The sequence below is a fragment of the Myxocyprinus asiaticus genome, chromosome 2 (assembly GCF_019703515.2).
Source record: "Myxocyprinus asiaticus isolate MX2 ecotype Aquarium Trade chromosome 2, UBuf_Myxa_2, whole genome shotgun sequence".
Taxonomy (NCBI): Eukaryota; Metazoa; Chordata; class Actinopteri; order Cypriniformes; family Catostomidae; genus Myxocyprinus; species Myxocyprinus asiaticus.
In genome coordinates this window covers 7,396,371-7,415,685 of record NC_059345.1, presented here as the reverse complement: position 1 = coordinate 7,415,685, position 19,315 = coordinate 7,396,371, and the positions used below count along the sequence as shown (strand labels likewise).

Genomic DNA, 19,315 nt, shown 5'->3' with positions numbered 1-19,315 from the left:
AGAGGGAGGAGAGAGAAGGTAGGAGGGATCTTCTGTCCTCGGGATCGCCGCCATGTGGTCCTCCGCAAGTCGGATAGCTTCCTCCAACGACGCCGGGCGGTGGCACTGGACCCACTCCGCCATTCCTTTTGGCAGTCGAACTATGAACTGTTCCAGTACCACCTGGGTCGATAATTCCCTGGACGTCGCGATCCCCCGCTAACAGCCATCTTCGGCAGGCGTCACGGAGCCGCTGGGCAAAGGCAAACGGGCGGTCAGAGCTTTCCAACTTCAAGCTCCGGAAGAGTTGACGACTTTCCTCCGGAGTGCGACCAACCCGTTGCAAGATGGCTCTTTTAAGATCTCCGTAGGCCAGGAGGCTCGACGCTGGCAGTTGTTGAGCCGCGAGCTGGGCTTCCCCGGACAGTAGTGGGATCAGTCGGGCTGCCCATTGGCCGAGCGGCCAGCCCCAGATCTCGGCGGTCCGCTCAAACAAATCCAGGAAAGCCTCGGGGTCGTCCGCCGCCCCCATTTTCTGTAATGCTGGCGGGGGTAACGGCGTGGGTGTGTCCGGGGTCGCGGCTGAGGATGCCCCCTGGCTGAGGAGGCTCCGGATCGCCTGCCGGTCCTCGGCTTGAGCATGCATGAGCTCGACAAACCGGCGGTCTTGATCTTGCCGGAGCTCAAGCAGCGTTTGTTGGTGGTTCCGATGTAGGCTGGCGAGGGCTTGGAGGATCTCCGCCAACTGGGAGGACTCTACGGGACGACCTCCATCCATCTTCTACCCAAAACTTCAGTTCCCGGGTTTCGGCACCAGTGTAAAGAGGAGACGAGAAGCAGTTTTCCTGGTTCAGGTTATAGTTTATTTTCTCTCTCTCTGCAGCACAAAGTTAATCATCAATCGCACACCGCTTCACAAAAATAAACTCTCAACATTTGTAAAGAAACTCCTAGCTTCTTGCTTGGGTCTGTCGTGCCCAGGCTCTCTCCCCCTCCTATTTGCGGTGTGTCTCTATTTATGCCGCTCTCCCCGTGCTCACTGAAATTAGAGACAGGTGTTATACATAATTTAGCTCAGGTGTAAGCGCCCTTACCGCTTTTTCTCTCTCCGGAGAGATGCTTGACCACGCCCCCGCTGCCACAGTGACATATTTAAATCAGCACAATTCACGATATAATGAGTGCGCTAGATAAAAAATATCAGACAACGCAAGAAAACCTCTTTTCCATGTCACTTGAAATCACCAGATTATTCTCTGGTTTTGATGTTAAAACATAAACAGTCATGCACACAACACTTGTGCAAATTGGATAAGCCGGTAAGAACGCAGATAAAGGTGTTTACCTAGAGCGAAATTGGGGTAATGGGCAAAAATCTACAATTGGTTTATGCTTAAACAGTTTATGACCATAACCTGATAAGGGAAAACCGTTTACGGCATTTACATGACCTTACACTTTATCGGCTTATTAATCATAATCGGTGTGAGCTCATGCATGTAAACACGCTAAAATGTTCAATACATCACAGAAAACCAAATTTCAATGTTTTCAAGGCATAAAAACACACATGACAATGACAGTTCCGTCAACTAGCCCAAATTCTCAATGGGCCATCTTAACAGTTGAGTCCACAGAATACAGTCAGCATATTACGCAGGTGTGTAGCACTAAAAACTGTAATGACTGGTCCTGTTGGGTTTCATGATGAAGTGCAATACTAGGAAACAGGTCGCTAAGAAAGCTCCAGGCCCCTTTTCATGACAGAGGACAGGATGAAGAGAGAACAATACTAATTAATGTTGTTGTGGTTGTGAGCAGCCAGGCTGCCCTTGCATTGTTGGAAAGGAGAACGAAAGCTAAACATTTGAACAAATTGGGTCAGCGTTAAATGGGTTGAAATAAAAAATGGGTTTCAGTTGCCAGTGAGTGGAGCAACATGCAGTTTTGCACAAATGACAGGTCATATTTCCTCAATTCCAGCATCTGGTGTTGTACTGATTTGTTCAAATCTCTAAGGTATGAACCTTCACTTACAAAAAATTACCAAAAATGGTTTTAGAACATGGTACATGGTAATACCATGGTTTTTGGAAATGGCACCATGGAAATATAATGGCTGCTTGCATCATGGTTAATAGTAGTACCATGGTATTCTTGGAAGTACCAAAACATCGCTTACATAAAAGTGCCCTTAAAGTACCAAAAATACCATGGAACTACCATAGTATTTTTGTATTGTAAGGAAAACATTTTTGTACAGGATCATGTAAATGCCATAGTACATCGCAGAGTACCATGGTATTACCATCTAATACCATCACTGTCCAGTTCCACCACAATACTTTTTTGAAAGGGATGTAAAAATTGTGGTACATGAATAATTCTGACATTGTGAGGGTTCCAGAATAGGATCACATCATAATTAGATCATTTTTAATGGCCTACCAGAAGCTCTGTCTGGGGTTTACTTCACCAAGCCTGAGCATTCAGTACACACACGCATCATATAATCTGCTCCAGCTGCTGAGGCTGGCAAGAGACACACCAGCAAGAATTTAGCCACAAAGAGAGATCCACAGGGAACAGCAAGCACTCGCAACCAAATGAGGGTGTTGACCACCCAACATTCCGTAGGCATGAAAATTTTATCGAAATTCCTTCAACAACAACAAAAATCCATACACTACCTCATCGGTTTTTGTGTATATTCGTCATTCTCTCTGCCTTATGCCTCTCATCCATACTGAAACACCGTTGTCATCCACCGAAAATGGAGACTTTGGAAAAAGCTCTCTAGTACAGCATACTTTGGAAAAGGATGACGTTAAGAAATAGGAAATAGTTTTTAACCAAACGTACGTTTGTGGATGTGGCCGAAGTGACCTGACCTCAGTCATTACTCCATTTTGCATTTGCATGGCAGAATTTTGTATACGGTATACTGCCTATTTATTTTCAACACAGTAATTGAAACATTGTCCAGTATGCAATAATAAACCTAAATGTTACAAACTTTGTTGTCACATGATAACTAAAAATACCACGATAAAATCATGGCTGATATCGCTTCCAGTTCAAGTGCGTCATTTTCGAAAAAGTGCATTGCAAATTTTTTAATGCACTCCCATGCAATGTGCTATGGTAGAATACTGCAGAGTTGGGTAGTAGTTGGTCATCCAAGTATTCCATACACACAGACAATTTGCACACCATAGGCTACAAACTGCAAAATAGTATCCCATTCAGAATATGCACTGTCCCATCTCCTACTAAAAGGACAATGGCAGGGTTCTGTGTTCTCACAAAGATACCTAAAGGACATGTTGACAAATATCAGGTACAATTATTCATCAGCACTTTTGCCGCCAAGTACGATATAGAAAACAACTCCATCAATCATAATCCATTTACACACTGCTATCAAGCCTTCATTTGCACATTAGGCAATTAGCCAAGAGCACATTGTCCATCTAAATTAATAAAGAACATCACGACTAAATCTCTCAGCTGGGGGTTATTGTAACGCGCTGTTTCCAGTGAGATTCAATTGCTGACAATACTTTATTACTTTATTACTGCGATATTGATCCTCTTTGTTCCCTGACATCTGAAAACATGCAGCTGCAACAGTCCTGATGACTTTGGATAATCACAATGCATGCTGAGGGGATGTATCCACATAGCTGCAAGCAAAATGTTTTAAGTGTTAAGCATTAAGTGTAAAAAAAGACATCCTTTCATTAGGGAAGATTATTGATCGGCACATTATTTTATCGATATATTTTTGAGGCATCGATATTTTAACATTAGGCTACATTGAAAAAGAAGCCTAATTTGTGTACTTTCCAATGGCATAATAGCTTTGAGAAACTACAAAGGGGATATAAAACATTTACTGAAGCTGTTCGCCGGTAGGAGAGGAATAGGGGTTGCAGTCCAAACTAGGATGTTGTGCAGTAGCGGATTTAGGCATGGGTGACATGGGCAGTTGCCCAGGGTGGCATCTTGCAGGGGGGCGGCATGTGGCACCCACACAGACCCCCCCAGTCAACAACTTTGGGGTTTTGTTGTGTTGAAGCGGGTTTCGCCCAGGGCGCCATACAAGCTAGAACCGCTACTGATGCTGTGGATCACTATACACACAAATGTTTCGAGAGTGTTTGAACAAAGGGACGTTGATGAGTTAGCAGGTTAGTGTATGAAACTGTATGAAACTGGTGTAACGACGTTGCCGACGTTTATTATGAAATGTATCTGTGTATAGCAGTGAATAAATTCCTTTCGAGCTGTCAAACCACAAAAAGACATACTTGTAGCTGTAAGTACATTGTGTAGGCTATATAAAAGATATATATACACACAATGTCATCCAGTGATGGATAGAGTAAATAAATATATGTCCTTTGACAATGATTTGAGTCGAATTTAATGGAAACTCAAGCGAGTTGCATTCAGTATAATAATGGGTGCGAGCCCATCTTTCATGCTGTTGTTGGTGTGTTATCACGAATAAACCCTCCCGTTGCTATGTGCTTGAGTTTGTGAATGAATTTCAGGATCATACTTTCAGTCGGGGACAATGGCCATGTGGCTGATACATCCAGTCTGCGATCAGTTCTGTAGTTTGTGTTTGGCTTTAGTATATGTGCGCCTGACCATTCGTTTCTAGCTTCTCACTCTGTCTCTCATTATGCACATAAGTGTCACTGAGCTGCTGCGGTTTAAATTGAACTAAAAATCAATTCTGAATTTTTGAGACTCGATTCAGAATCATTTTTCTCCCACCCCTAGGGCCCTATGATTTCATAAGCTCATTAAGTCCATGCCATTTGTACACACCGCCCGTCACTACTACCGATTTGATGGTTTAGTGAAGTTCCTAGGATCGGCCCCGCCGGGGCTCCTCACGGGCCTTGGCGGAGCACCGAGAAGACGATCAAACCTGACTATTGCAGAATCCAGTCATAAATACAGAATAAGCTAGCCTATAAAATGTGGAATGTCGCGGAATTTGACATAGTTGGGATGACATTAATATATAAATGCACAATTAATCAAATTAAAATCGTGATAAGTCCTAGTGTGTTTAAACTACTAAAGGCTGATATTTAATTAAACAAATACATGAACTGCGTGCCTCAACAATAAGTGAATGTGAGAAGCCGCTGCTTACACACTAACCGTATCGTTAACATCACGTGCACGTTCAGACTATTTATTTATATAATTAAATCATAGAATTTTGCAGTTTAATGAACACATTACCCCACATAGTGAACTGCTTTACCGTAAGTGTGAAGTGAAGCCATCAAAAACATTCAGTTTTCCGCCAAAACGCCAAAACAAAAGCTACATTTAAAGGTGCTGTAAGCGATTTTAGCCGTTCTACTTCCACCAGACTGAGCCGTTGAATTAGCCATTCCCCCTTTTCCAAAACCCTGCACTACAAAGATACCAAATGAGCTTTACTGAAAGCAGAATCGGTTGTTAAAAACAACATCAGCATAATATCGCTCTCAACTGACAACTGTTATGAACAACATGGCATAAAAATGGCATTATGCCTCAATATTTCACCGCAATTACAACGTTGGGAGAACACGCAAAATGATTGACAGGCAGATAGCGTCAGTGACCGCGGCCTGCGGACACATTTTTATTTGCTGATTACAGAGTCTAGAGCTGTCACAGACACCGGTGAGATATTTCAGGTCACTTATTTCTTTAATATCTTTCAGGGAGTAGGAAAAATAAATAAATAAATAATAATAATAATAATTCACTTACAGCACCTTCAACTAGATGTGTGAAATTGAAAAAATGCGACAGAAATATATTATTTCTGTATAGTAAAATGTAATATTCAAAGTAGTAGTAGTAGTAATAATGATAATAATAATATATCAATAACAATTACGTTATATTTAAGCAATATCTCAAGCAAGAGTTTCACTGCTTTCATTAATACTGTGATGCTCTACTGTGCAGCACTGTATATGACACACACACAAAAAATAATAATAATAAATAAATAAATAAACTCCAAAAAATATGATGGTATGTTGATAAGTAATTGTTCTGTTTTCATTTGATTACAATTCTATGAATTAATTTGATTAGACAGTGTTTTTAACAATAAAAACTAATTAAATTTTAAAAAACAGAATTCAGAGAAAATAAAACTAAAAACACAGAATTTGCATAGAAATAAATAAAAATAAAACTGATTAGATAGGGCCCTACACCCCTAAGTACTATGTCCAAAAAACGATATTAGTGCTAAGGTGCATTTCCAAAAAACATGGCTGTACCATACGACTTTCTGATAGTGTAATATTCTTTCATAAAATGCTCCTGCAATATCACTTTTACTTGTATGTGTTTTAAAAAAAATAGACAGAACACAAAAGATGTCCACCGATCCATGAAAGTGAATTACATTATTTTTTTTCTAGTTATAGCCAAACATACAGCTTACAAACAAAAGTTACTTTCCGTCAGAAATTTTTTATTTTTTTATTATTTTATATTCAGGAATTGGACACATGCGCTGTGGCTTTACATAAGTGCAGGGAAGACTTTTCACCGAGTCTTACAGCGTTGAGTGGTTGCAGACAAGTTTGTGAGCGTGTTTATATAGTTTAGCATGCTGTTTACATTGCCTGCAGGGAAGCCATCAGCACACAGCACTGCAGGGTTAAGCCGATAAGATTGCATGTAGGCCTAAATAAGATGCACTGACAACTTTTCTTAAAAAACAAAACAAAAAACTTCACCTAAAGATATCACCATTTCCTCTACGCCGAAATGGAGAGTTTGAATGCAGTTATCAGTGAGATGCGACCTAACCATCATGAAACTACTCGTGGTTCAAATTTGTGCATTTCTGAACCTCAAAAAACATGTTTCACATAAACAGATATTTTCAGAAAGGGACCCCACAATTAGTAACTTGAAACTCACTCTCCACATGTAGGTCTGATTCTCTGGAATCAATCAAAAGTCCCAGAGGAACTCCCTGTTCCCCCCCTTAATCTCCTGGTTTTATTACTTTCCAGACAGTCGGCCCATTCCACCCAGCCCCCCCATTCCTCTCTTTTGTAGTGATCTCCAGCAAAGCCTGTGATTTTTACCACAGCACACTGCTTTTCATGCAGCAGAGCTGCTTTCATCAACCTCTGCACGCAAGAGAGTCCAGCCACATACGCTACTATGGCCTGCTCAACATACTCGTGATCCTAATAAACAACAAACATTAATTTTATACTATACAACCACAGAGATAAAAACTGACGCTAACATGTTGCTGATAAAACCGAGTAAAATGATTAATCTTAGGAGTTAAAAGTCAGCCTGTATTCACTTTCACTATAAACAAAGAGAAACAGAGATTCAAATTACTGTTTCTACACACTACGGCACAGATCAGCTAATGTTCGCAACAGTTATCCCGAGCATAACTGTCATTTGCTTTTCACAGAATTGTGCCCACATCAAAATAGAAACGCTCGCCCACAATAGATTGGCTTTCTCGCTTTCCTATCATATCTGCAACCAAACACAAATACATATAAAATTCACCTTTTTAGTTAAAATGTCTAATACCCAACAAAAGGGCCATTTTATGGGCATCTTAACAAAAAAACAAAACAAAAAAACCCTGTTTAGGATTAAGCACTTACTTGCATGACATGATGCAAAAGGTAAAAGTTTATGATCTTCTTTCTCACAGATGTATGTGAAACACATACTGTATGTTCATGTTCATGTATGGTTTTCAGAAGAATTACATACTTGTTCATATTAGAGGTAGACTGATATATCAGGATAAATCTATTTAGATATTTTTTCCTAATTTCGTCATTTCAAAATAAGAGTCCCCAAGTCCCGTACAGTGCACCGAATCTTTTTTCTGTTTAGTATTGGGATTTTGGTTGGACAAAAAACTGTATCTGGGATTTTATTAATTTTGGACCCTTTGTCTTTGCCTGCCATAGTAAAGAGTACTATGAAAATGATATTTTTTATCATATTATAAATTGAATTTAAAATCTAACAGCCAATTAATCGGTCATCGGCCAGTCCCACCACATTAGCGTATCGTATTGTCAATATCCACTATCGGTCGACCTCTAGTTCATATGTGCAACATACATTTCAAAATACCACACACAAAAAAAAAAACTTTATTTTCATATATGTAACATAGATTTTCTCAAATAATAGTTGAATTTTAATATGTACGTATATAAACCCAAATATATGAGCTATAATGCAATATACGAGCTCATATATCAGTTTTCTGTATGCAAAAACGGTGTCTGAGCTGTTTGTGACACTCCAACAATGTATGAAATACAATCTTTAGGAATTAACCCTTGTGCGTCAATTTATAAAAGTTCAGAAATGTCTGTGTCAAAAAATTGCCATAATAATATTATATTAATATTATTTTCCACTTTCAATGAGTTAATATTTTAACCAACATCAGTCCTGATCATAACTACCAAATATTCATTCATTTTTAGGATTTTAACCCTTTAAATGCCAGTTTGTTTATATAAAGCAACTGTTGTTTTTTATGAAAAGCACAAAAAATTAATTATTTTCCATATACTAAATGCTAAGGGGGGGGGAGTGGGTAATCACAGTCTGGGATATGTCAATGATTAGCAACAACACTGATTTTGATGCATTAATATTTTTTGTGCAGTGTCAGATAAAATAAAATAAATAAAAAAAAACTCACACTCAGGACCTTAGAGGACAAAAATGTCTGTGTCAAAAAACTGCCATAAAAATATTATATATTAATATTATTTTCCACTTTCACTGACTTTTTTAACCAACATCAGTCCTGATCATACCTACCAAATATTCATTCAGTTTCAGGATTTCAACCCTTTAAATGCCAGTTTGTTTACATAATGCCACTGTTGTTTTTACACACACACAAAACACACTTTGACATCCATACCACCACACCCACACAATTTTAGCTGCATCATTTATTTAACTGGCCTGCAGTGCTCTATAATACAGCAAACAGAAAATAGGAAAAAAGCTTGTATTTGCTCCATAGGCTAAACATGAGAAAAATGGCGCCATCTGGTGGACATTTTTAAAAAATGTAAATTTAGAAGCCAGGGCTCCAGAATGAAATCATAATATCACAGAATTCATGATTTTATGCTTTAATGGCACTGGGATCAAATACTGCAGTTTTAATGGGTTTCAATGGGGACATGTTTGAGTCCTGAGTGTAACTATATTGTGTTTAAACAGTGTATTATAGATGCATCATAGAAACTGAGGTTGAAATATCAAAATTCCCCCCAAAAATACACACCTTTGGCCAAAATGTATGCTGTTGGCATTAACACAGCCAAAATGATAGAAAGAAAAAACAAAAAAGACAAAAATGTCCCGAAGGTCGCACAAGGGTTAATCAACAACTAAATGTTCTGCTATTATTAGCCTATACTGTAATTAATAAGACTTATTATTTTCCATGAGATACTTGTGCATTTGGAAAATGAATTGGGTTTTCTATTCAGGTTAATACAGCTCATAATGTGAAGGTGTTAATGCAGAATACACATTTGCAGTAAACAATGTGTCTTTTCAGAGCAAGGATAAAGATGAAAAGGACGTTACACACATGCTTTTAATTTAACTGAATGGTGTGAGGCTGTCTCAACAGTGTGTTGCATTGCTGTGATAAACTGGTGAAAACTCATAGTGATATGAAGTTAATTTAGATTAAAATGTTAGTTTCAAACGTTGACACACAGAGGAGAAAGCTGTAATCATCTTTAAATTCGGTCTTACCTTTTGCAGCCTGTGAAACGGTGATTGTGAGGCAGAAAAGAGAGAGGAGCAGCAGGGCTCCCCGCTCCGCCATCACTTAAAACACGAATAAAAGAAGTATGAAAAAGCCTCGGACACGATCCGTATTTAAAATCCCTGTGCTCGAGCGCTCGGACGAGCTCAACAGTGTGAACACATCCGGAACGAGTTACTTCCGAAAGTTGCCGAAAGAAACACGAAGCTCGCGGAGTCGCGAGACACGGTCAGCCGGAGAAATGCGCTTCAAAACTTCAAAAGGCGACGGGGCAAAATCAAAGTCAGTCCATGTTTGCGAGATTAAAACGACGCCGAACTGGAGAGAAGAGAAATCAGAGGCGTCAGTGCAGGCATAATGTGTAAAGGTGGAGAGAAAGAGGGAGATTCAGTCCGGACAGTTGGAGATATTTTTCACCGATCACTGAGAGAGAGCGAGCGGCAGGAATTCTGATCGGATCCCCGGAAAACACGGGCTGGATTGAACTGCGAACCGGATTCATCCCGCATGGCAATCTCGAAAGCCTGGAATGGCTATCGGCCTTTTTATTTTTTTTGTATTTTTTTTTTTTTTTGTATTTAATTATTATTATTATTTGTTTATTTATTTATTTTTGACGACTTCTTTTAAGTTTTAGTTTTTGTTTTTATAAAAATGTTTATCATATTTTTTCATAAACTCTCTTGAGAATGGACTAACCCATGAGTTAATTTAAGGCTTTCAGTCTAATATTTTATCATTCATTTAAAGGATCATTGCGAGTTCAATACAAGTGTTTTTTTATTATTATTATTATTATTATCTCCCCTTTTCTCCCCAATCTGGAATGCCCAATTCCCAATGCGCTATAAGTCCTCGTGGTGGCATAGTGACTCGCCTCAATCCGGGTGGCGGAGGACGAATCTCAGTTGCCTCCGCGTCTGAGACCGTCAATCCGCGCATCTTATCACGTGGCTTGTTGAGCGCGTTACCGTAGAGACGTGGCGTGCTTGGAGTATTCACGCTATTCTCCGCGGCATCCACGTACAACTTCCCCCCACCGAGAGCGAGAACCACATTATAGCGACCATGAGGAGGTTACCCCATGTGACTCTACCCTCCCTTGCAACCGGGCCAATTTGATTGCTTAGGAGACCTGGCTGGAGTCACTCAGCACGCCCTGGATTCGAACTCACGACTCCAGGCGTGGTAGTCAGCGTCAATACTCGCTGAGCTACCCAGGCCCCCTTGTCTCTCCTTTTCTTTATAAAAAAAAAAAAAAAAAAAAAAAGCAAAAATCAAGGTTACAGTGAGGCACTTTCAATAGCAGTGAATGGGGCCAATTTTTGGAGGGTTTAAAAGCAGAAATGTGAAGCTTATAATTTCATAAAAGCACTTACATTAATTCTTCTGTTAAAATTAATGTGTTATTTAAGATGTAAAGTTGTTTATATTGCCGTTTTAGGGTTTGCAGCTTTATGTCGTCATGGCAACAAAGTTGTAAAATCGGATATAACTTCACACAGAAAAGGTTAGTAAGCGATTTTATCACAGTAAAATCATGTTAACGTGCATATTGTTTACGTTTCGTGACTATAGTTTTGAAACAGTGAGTATTTTCACGTTTATGGATTGGCCCCATTCACTTTCATTGCAAGTGCCTCACTGTGACCCAGATTTTTGCTTTTTGTAAAGAAAAAGTGGGACAAGTCAAAGTAATTTTTTGTGGTTACGAACATTATGCCCGAAATGCTGTCAGTTGAGCTCAACTTGTATTGAACCCGGAATATTCCTTTAACATGTTTATGCAACTTGTTATATGCAATAATATTTCATATAATGCATTTTATAAATGTTTTCCTTTTTAAAACTGATATAAACGAAGTATGGCTAGAAAGGGAATTTGGGACTATATGATGTCACATTAAACAAGATACAGTCATGACTTCTATAACATTACTTTTTTTCTTAAATTTACATGACGACTTGATGTTTGTTAAGTATACAGGTATTCAGCTGCCATTGACAAAGGCAATGCTTTGCCAGATATTCAATGGACATATTCACTTGGAGGAGCCCCATCTACTGGCAGGTTTACTCATGCCTGCTTACAAAAAGATTTTGGCAGTACCGTGGTACTGTGATGATATCAAATGGAAATACTATGATATATTGATGTGTATCATGGTACTGAATGGTTACCATACTGAATGATACTGAATGATATTTAAACTATTCATGATATCTTGCAATGTTTTGAAATCTAAACAGGATGCTACGCTGCAATTTTTAAAAAGTCTTATGTTGTCCAAATACTGCTCACCACAATAGTGTTACATCATTTTTAAAATCTGAACAGTTAATTATTATTCAGCATTCACTATGTAATATCAGTTTTAAGGAATATTGCGAGTTCATTACAAGTTAAGTTCAACTGACAGCATTTGTGGCATAATGTTGATTAACCCAAAAACTGATTTCAACTTCAATGGAAGTGAATGGGGCCAATCTGTAAACGTTAAAATACTCATTGTTTTAAAAATATAGCCACAAGACTTAAACAATATGCATGCTAACATGATTTTAGTGTGATAAAATAGCTTACTAACCTTTTCTGTGTAAAGTTATTTCCAATTCTACAACTTCATTGCCATGATGACGTAACAGTGTAAACCCTAAAAACCTAAAATGACCGTAAATAACAATTATTTAAACAACTTAAGAGCTCAAATAAAACACAAGTTTAACAAAAGGATTAATGTAAGTGCTTATATAAAATTATAAGCGTCACATTTCTGCCTTTAAACCCTCCAAAAATTGGCCCCATTCACTTCCATTGTAAGTGCCTCACTATAATCTTGATTTTTGCTTTTTTTAAAGAAAAGGCGGGGCGAGACGAAATGATTTTTTGTGGTAATCAACATTATGCCACAAAAGCTGTCGATTGAGCTTAACTAGTATTGAACATGGAATTTTCCTTTAAAATCAATTAATGGATTGTCAAAAGCTGTATTACACATCATTTGCTCTGCATCATCCTCGGCAATACATCCTCGGCATTGCTATCCTCCTTGGCCAGCACCCACTGCCGGCAGGCATCATGGAGCTGCTGGGCAAAGGCAAACGGCCGGACAGCCTCACACAGCGTTAAGGAGTGGAAACACTGGCGATGTTCTTCTGGGGTGCGGCTGACCCATTGCAAAATGGACTTCTACAACGCCTGCTTTAATCCTTTAGCCACCAAGTGAGAAAAATACGAAAGTAGCCATGCAGACGTGCAATTCTGTTCAATATACATTGAAGCAATGTACAGGATGTATGCATGAGTTGCTAAGTTGTTACTTTATGTTAATAGTGACATTGGATCACTCACTCCATTTACAGCTGATCACTAATTATCTTGAAACATCAACATGTTCCTTATCCACAGAACAAATATAGATCCCTGGCTTTCTGCAGATGTCTTCCATAAAGACGTGAAAGGGGCGTCTTACAGTAATGGTGTGTTGAAGAGAACAGAATTGCATGTCTGCATTGCTACTTTCGTATTTTTCTCACTTGGTGGCTAAAGGATTAAAGCAGTTGCTGAAGAAGTCCATTTTGCAATGGGTCAGCTGCACCCCAGAAGAACATCGCCAGCGTTTCCACTCCTTAACGCTGTGTGAGGCTGTCCGCCCGTTTGCCTTTGCACAGCAGCTTCATGATGCCTGCCGGCGGTGGGTGCTGGCCAAGGAGGACAGCGATGCCGAGGATGTCATCAACCTGGTGCTGCTGGAGCAATTAGTCTCCCGGTTGCCGAAGGGGACGTCCAAGTGGGTCCAGTGCCACCGACCGGCATCGCTGGATGAAACGATCCAGCTGGCGGAAGACCATCTGGCAGCGTATCCGGGGGCCAAAAGGTCCCACAAGCCTCCATGGGTTTTCCACATTTGAACTGTTACATGGGCGTAAGCCCCGTGGCGTGTTAGACGTCATGAAGGAAAATTGGGAGGAGGGACCTTCACAAAGCAAAAATGAAATTCAATACATTCTTGATCTGAGAGCAAAACTCCACCCACTGGGACGACTATCATAGGAGAATTTTCTACAGGCAAAAAACATCAGTCTCGGCTATATAACAGGGGAGCTCGGCTACAGGAGTTTGCACAGGGAGATAAAGTACTTATAATGCTGCCCACATTGAGCTCGAAATGACTCGTGAAGTGGCAAGGGCCCTTCATGGTCAAACGGCAAGTTGGGGAAGTCGATTATGAGGTAGTGTGTACGGATAGGGGCGGGGCACGTCAGATTTACCACCTTAACCTACTAAAACCGTGGAGAGAGGCGGTTCCCGTATCCTTGGCGATGGTAGTTCCGGAGAGGGAGGAGCTCGGACCAGAGGTGAATCTAAAAGCCAGTCAGTTGACCCCGGTCGCTTGTGGAGATCACCTCTCAACGTCACAATGTACGGAGGTTGCCAGGTTGCAAAAGAATTTCTCTGACATGTTCTCGCCTCTCCCCGGCTGCACTAATCTAAAAAAACACCACATCGAGGCAACCGCAGGGGTAGTAGTACGTCGTCGTCCCTACCGCTTACCTGAATACAAGAAACAGGTAGTATGGGAAGAATTAAAGGCCATGTTCGATGTGGGGGTAATAGAAGAATCCCACAGTGATTGGGCCACCCTGGTGGTTCTGGTACCTAAGAGTGATGGCTTGGTCCGGTTCTGTGTGGATTATAGGAAAGTTAACGTGGTGTCGAAATTTTATGCTTATCCAATGCTTCGTGTTGACGAACTGCTCGATCGGTTGGGCACGGCTCGCTTTTATTCGACATCGGATTTAACAAAGGGATATTGGCAGATCCCCTTAACGCTGATGTCCTGTGAAAAAACGGCCTTCTCCACACTGTTTGGTTTACACCAATTTGTGACCCTTCCGTTCAATTTGACGCTCACAGCATACCCAAAGAAGTGTGCAATTGGGCGGGTGGAGGTACTGTATCTGGGGTTCCACTTGGGTCATGGTCAGGTACGCCCCCAAATTGATAAAAACCGCAGTGATTGAGACCTGCCTGAGACCCAAGACCAAAAAGGAGGTGAGACAGTTACTGGGGCTGGCTGGCTATTATTGAAGGTTTGTGCCTAATTATTCGGACATCACCAACCCACTGACTGATCTCACTAAAAAGGGAGCTCCAGACCCAGTCCAGTGGACGGAGCCATGCCAACAAGCATTCACGCAGGTAAAAGCTGCACTTTGTGGTGGGCCGCTTTTGCACTCCCATGACTTCTCTCTCCCTTTTGTTTGCAGACGGACGCATCGGACAGGGGGCTGGGTGCGATACTGTCCCAAGTGGTGGAGGGGGAGGAGCGCCCGGTGCTGTACATTAGTTGGAAGCTCTCTATGAGGGAGACGAAGTACAGCACCATAGAGAAGGAGTGCTTGGCCATCAAGTGGGTGGTCCTCACTCTCCACTACTATTTGTTGGGATGAGCATTCACCCTCTGTTCGGACCATGCCCCGCTCCAATGGCTCCACCGCATGAAGGATGCCAACGCCCGGATCACCCGTTGGTATCTGGCACTCCAGCCTTTAAGTTAGAGCTGGTCCACAGGCCGGGGGCGCAGATGGCTATCGCAGACTTCCTCTCCAGAAGGGGGGGGTGGAGGTGGCAGGCCAGACAGTTCGTCTGGGGAGAGAGGAAGTGGTAAGAGTTTTCACCTGAGATGAATTGCTGGTAATTGCTGTTTCTTTGTTCACAGTGAGAGACGGGGGAAATAAAAGGGGCCAGACCTCAGAGTGAGAGGGAGAGAGCCAAGCTGAAGCTTCGAGTGTGTTGGCAGCTGCCAGTCCCACTAAATATAGCATTTGAGTGTTTATATGAAGCTTTACCATTACGCAGTCAAGCAAACGTGTTTTTATGTGAAGAATAAAATTACCATTAAATTGGATTCACCATCTCCTGCTTCCTCATTCCTTGAACTTGTTACATAAATATTATACTTTTACTTAATGTTATAACAGATTCCCTTTTCAAATTAAGACATATAAGAAAGAAAGCATTAGGACATGGTGAATGATAGCAGCTCTTGAGAGTCTTTGTGAGTTATTGTGTTGCAGACCTGAAGGCATCTATGACTGGTGGCACAATAAAGAAGATTAATGTTTAAAAGAAAAAAAGAAAAAGAAAACAGTCGTCTTAACCAAGCTACAGGAATGCATTTTTTTTTTTCAATAGCAAAAGGGACCTCAAATAATAGTTATCCCAAAAATGAAAATTTTTCTGATAATTTTTTCCAGGCAAATACAATGAATGGGGTTTCATGCACAGCAAACAGTAGTGTGTACAACTGGTGCTCTGCTTTCCAAGTGTTCTGAAGCCATACAATAGCTTTGTGTGAGGAACAGACAGACATTTAAGTCGTTATTCACTGAAAATCTGAAATAATTTGCTCAAGCTCTCTTCTTATAAGAGAAGTAGCGATGTCCCATTCATGAACAAATTGTTCTTCTAAATTGGATCTTTGCAATGAATCGGTTGATCTGGTGAATGATTCGTTCATGAAATCAAACTGATCCGGTTCTCAAGTTCATGTCACCGACTTAATGAACCCATTACAGTGGTTCTCGATTTAACAGTCCACTAGAGGGGAAGGATTAAAATGAAAAACAGCTTAAATGTACACATCGGTTAAAACAATAATTGGTTCTTTCAGATGTAATTTAACCAGTTAAAGGGATAGTTCACCCAAAAATTAAAATTCTCTTTTATTTTTTACCCACAGCACAGCAGGGGTCCCAAACCGAGACAAAATAACCCAAAACTGCCTGCCTCAAAATTTGCCTTCAAAATGAATACTCTATGTATTGTGTATCACATGACCCAAAGCCTCTTTCAGTTTGTCTGGAAAAATCATTTCCAGGAGCAAGCTACAGTAAAGCTTGTAGGATATTATTGTGGTTCATTTCACATACAGTAGGTGAATATCATTGATTGACAATATAATAACAAAGTAGAACAAAAAACAATGCTGCACTTTATTTAAAAAAATGGAAATGAATGATTACAGTACTTTTTCATTGTAATTAAGTATTGATGGATGTACACAGCTGTAACCGTTTCAACAGCATATTACTTTTTTCTTCTTCCATGGAACACAAAAGATGTTAGGCACAAAAATATGCAATAAGAGTGAATGGTGGCTGAAGCTAACATTGTACCTAACATTTCCTAATGTGCTCCACAGATGAAACAAAGTCATACAGGTTTGGAACAACATTAGGTTCAGTTAGTGATGACAAAAATATTTTTTGGGGTTAACTATTATTTTAATACAGAAAGGCTGAGATGGCTACATATCCACATTTCTCTCTGCCTGTGCTTTTGTGGTTAAGAGCTTTCTTCCTGCCAGAGGAGGTGGACTGTTGTTGTTGTTGTTGTTGGAATCAGTGTGACCACTTAAAGGGGTGCTTTCAATCAGCAAGCAAGGGAATATGGAAAACCCAAATGTTTATTCTGCATATGTGAGGCACTCGCATTAAAACAACTGAATCATGACTCTTGCTGCCTGACGAGCACGGAATGAATATCTTGAGCTTTCAATATGAAATAGCCAATTCCACATCTTATTTATTCTACAGCTTGCACGGGGGTGGGGGAATCTCTGCCAGAATTTTAGATTGTAATCAATCAATCTATCTATCTATCTATCTATCTATCTATCTATCTATCTATCTGTCTATCTGTCTATCTATCTAATTTCACCGACCACTTTATTAGGAACAACTGCCAATCATGTGGCAGCAGTGTAATGCATAAAATCATGCATATACGGGTCAGGAGCTTCAGTTAATGTTCACATCAAACATCAGAATGGGGAAAAATGTGATCTCAGTGATTTAGACCGTGGCATGATTGTTGGTGACAGATTGGCTGGTTTGAGTATTTCTGTAACTGCTGATCTCCTGGGATTTTCACGCACAACAGTCTCTATAATTTACTCAGAATGGTGCCAAAAACAAAAAACATCCAGTGAGCTGCAGTGGGCTGAGGCTGCAGTGGGCACAGGCTCACCATAACTAGACAGTTAAAGACTGGAAAAGCATAGACTGGTCAGATGAATCCTGATTTCTGCTATGGTAAACAGATGGTAGGCCCACTGCAGCCTCAGCTTTCTGTTCTTGGCTGACAGAAGTGGAACCCGACGTGGTCTTCTGCTGTTGTAGCCCATCCGCCGCAACGTTCGATGTGCTGTGCATTCTGAGATGCTATGCTGCTCACTACAATTGTACAGAGTGTTTACCCGAGTTACCATTGCCTTTCTGTCAGTTCGAACCAGTCTGGCCATTCTCCGTTGACCTCTCTCATCAACAAGGCATTTCCAGGCAGTTCTATGGATATCTATTGTTCTATTGTTCTTTCTGTTTGTCTGTCTGTCTGTCTATCTATCTACAGTATCTATCTATGGCTACTCTCCCTAGAACATTTACATTTATGCATTTGGCAGACGCTTTTTTTTTATCCAAAGCAACTTACAGTGCACTTATTACATGGACAATCCCCCCGGATCAACCTGGAGTTAAGTGCCTTGCTCAAGGACACAATGGTGATGGCTGTGGGGATCTAATTATCTGTCCTTCCATCCTTCCATCCATCCATCCATCCATTTATCTGTCAGGGTTCGTGAAGGAAAGTGAGGACCCAATAGCAGGAAGCCAAAGTTTATTTAACAAAAGGCAAAAAACAAAAACAAAACCAACAAAAAGTTCCCAGAAGGGTAAAAAACTCAGTCCCAGAACAGGAGGGCAGTCGACTGGCTGGGCTGGAGAGGGAAGCATCAAGGCCGCATGGATCCCAACCAAACCAGACTGGATCCAGCAGGAAACTGGAATGAGGCCTTGTAAACAGGAGTCAACAGACACGAGAAAAACAAGACACCTAAACAGGGATACAACCACAATGAACTGGCACAGGACAGAGAACACAGGGAGATTAAATAGGGAAGCAAACAAGGAGGGTAACGAGGAAAGGCAGGTGTAAAAGATAAACTAATAACAAGGCAAACGAGGGGGCAAGATTTCACTTAAGACAACATAGACATGAGTGCACATGGCAAATTAAGAGGATCTATCTATCTAGTCCTCCTGCCCTTCTCGGCAGACGGCCGTGGTTACTCTGGCTCTCGGCGGCCGGCAGCGACCCCTCCGTCCCCAGGCAGACAGTCGCGGCTGCTCCCCTGGTGGATGGCAGCGGCAAGGATTCCACGAAAGCACATCCCTCCTCCCTCCAGGTTTCGGCACCACTGTAACAGTATGAGGACAGGCAAGCAGGAGGCAGGAACTGGCTGAACAGTAAACATAAACTTTAATGGTAAACGTAAAACTAACATAAACAAATTTATCTCGCTCTTAGCTGATCAGCTGATTCAGCGGCAACAATGCTCCATCATGGCCCGGCCACGCCCTCCCCCTGTCACACTATCTATCTATCTATGTGCACATACTGTTTCTCTGTAACTCTGTTTCTCT

At 40.9% G+C, this 19,315-nt stretch overlaps 1 protein-coding gene across 12 annotated transcripts in view; it reads right to left on the bottom strand.

Annotated features, from left to right (window-relative positions):
- Window positions 1-11,088, bottom strand: part of LOC127411912 (neogenin-like) — a 251,656-nt gene extending 240,568 nt beyond the window's left edge. For all 12 annotated transcript variants that reach the window (XM_051647860.1, XM_051647870.1, XM_051647809.1 and 9 more), the window contains exon 1: window positions 9,814-11,088. In XM_051647860.1, coding sequence (XP_051503820.1) covers window positions 9,814-9,886 — 73 coding nt within the window. In that variant the 5' untranslated portion in view covers window positions 9,887-11,088. The remainder of the gene's footprint in view (window positions 1-9,813) is intronic.
- Window positions 11,089-19,315: the final 8,227 nt, after the last annotated feature.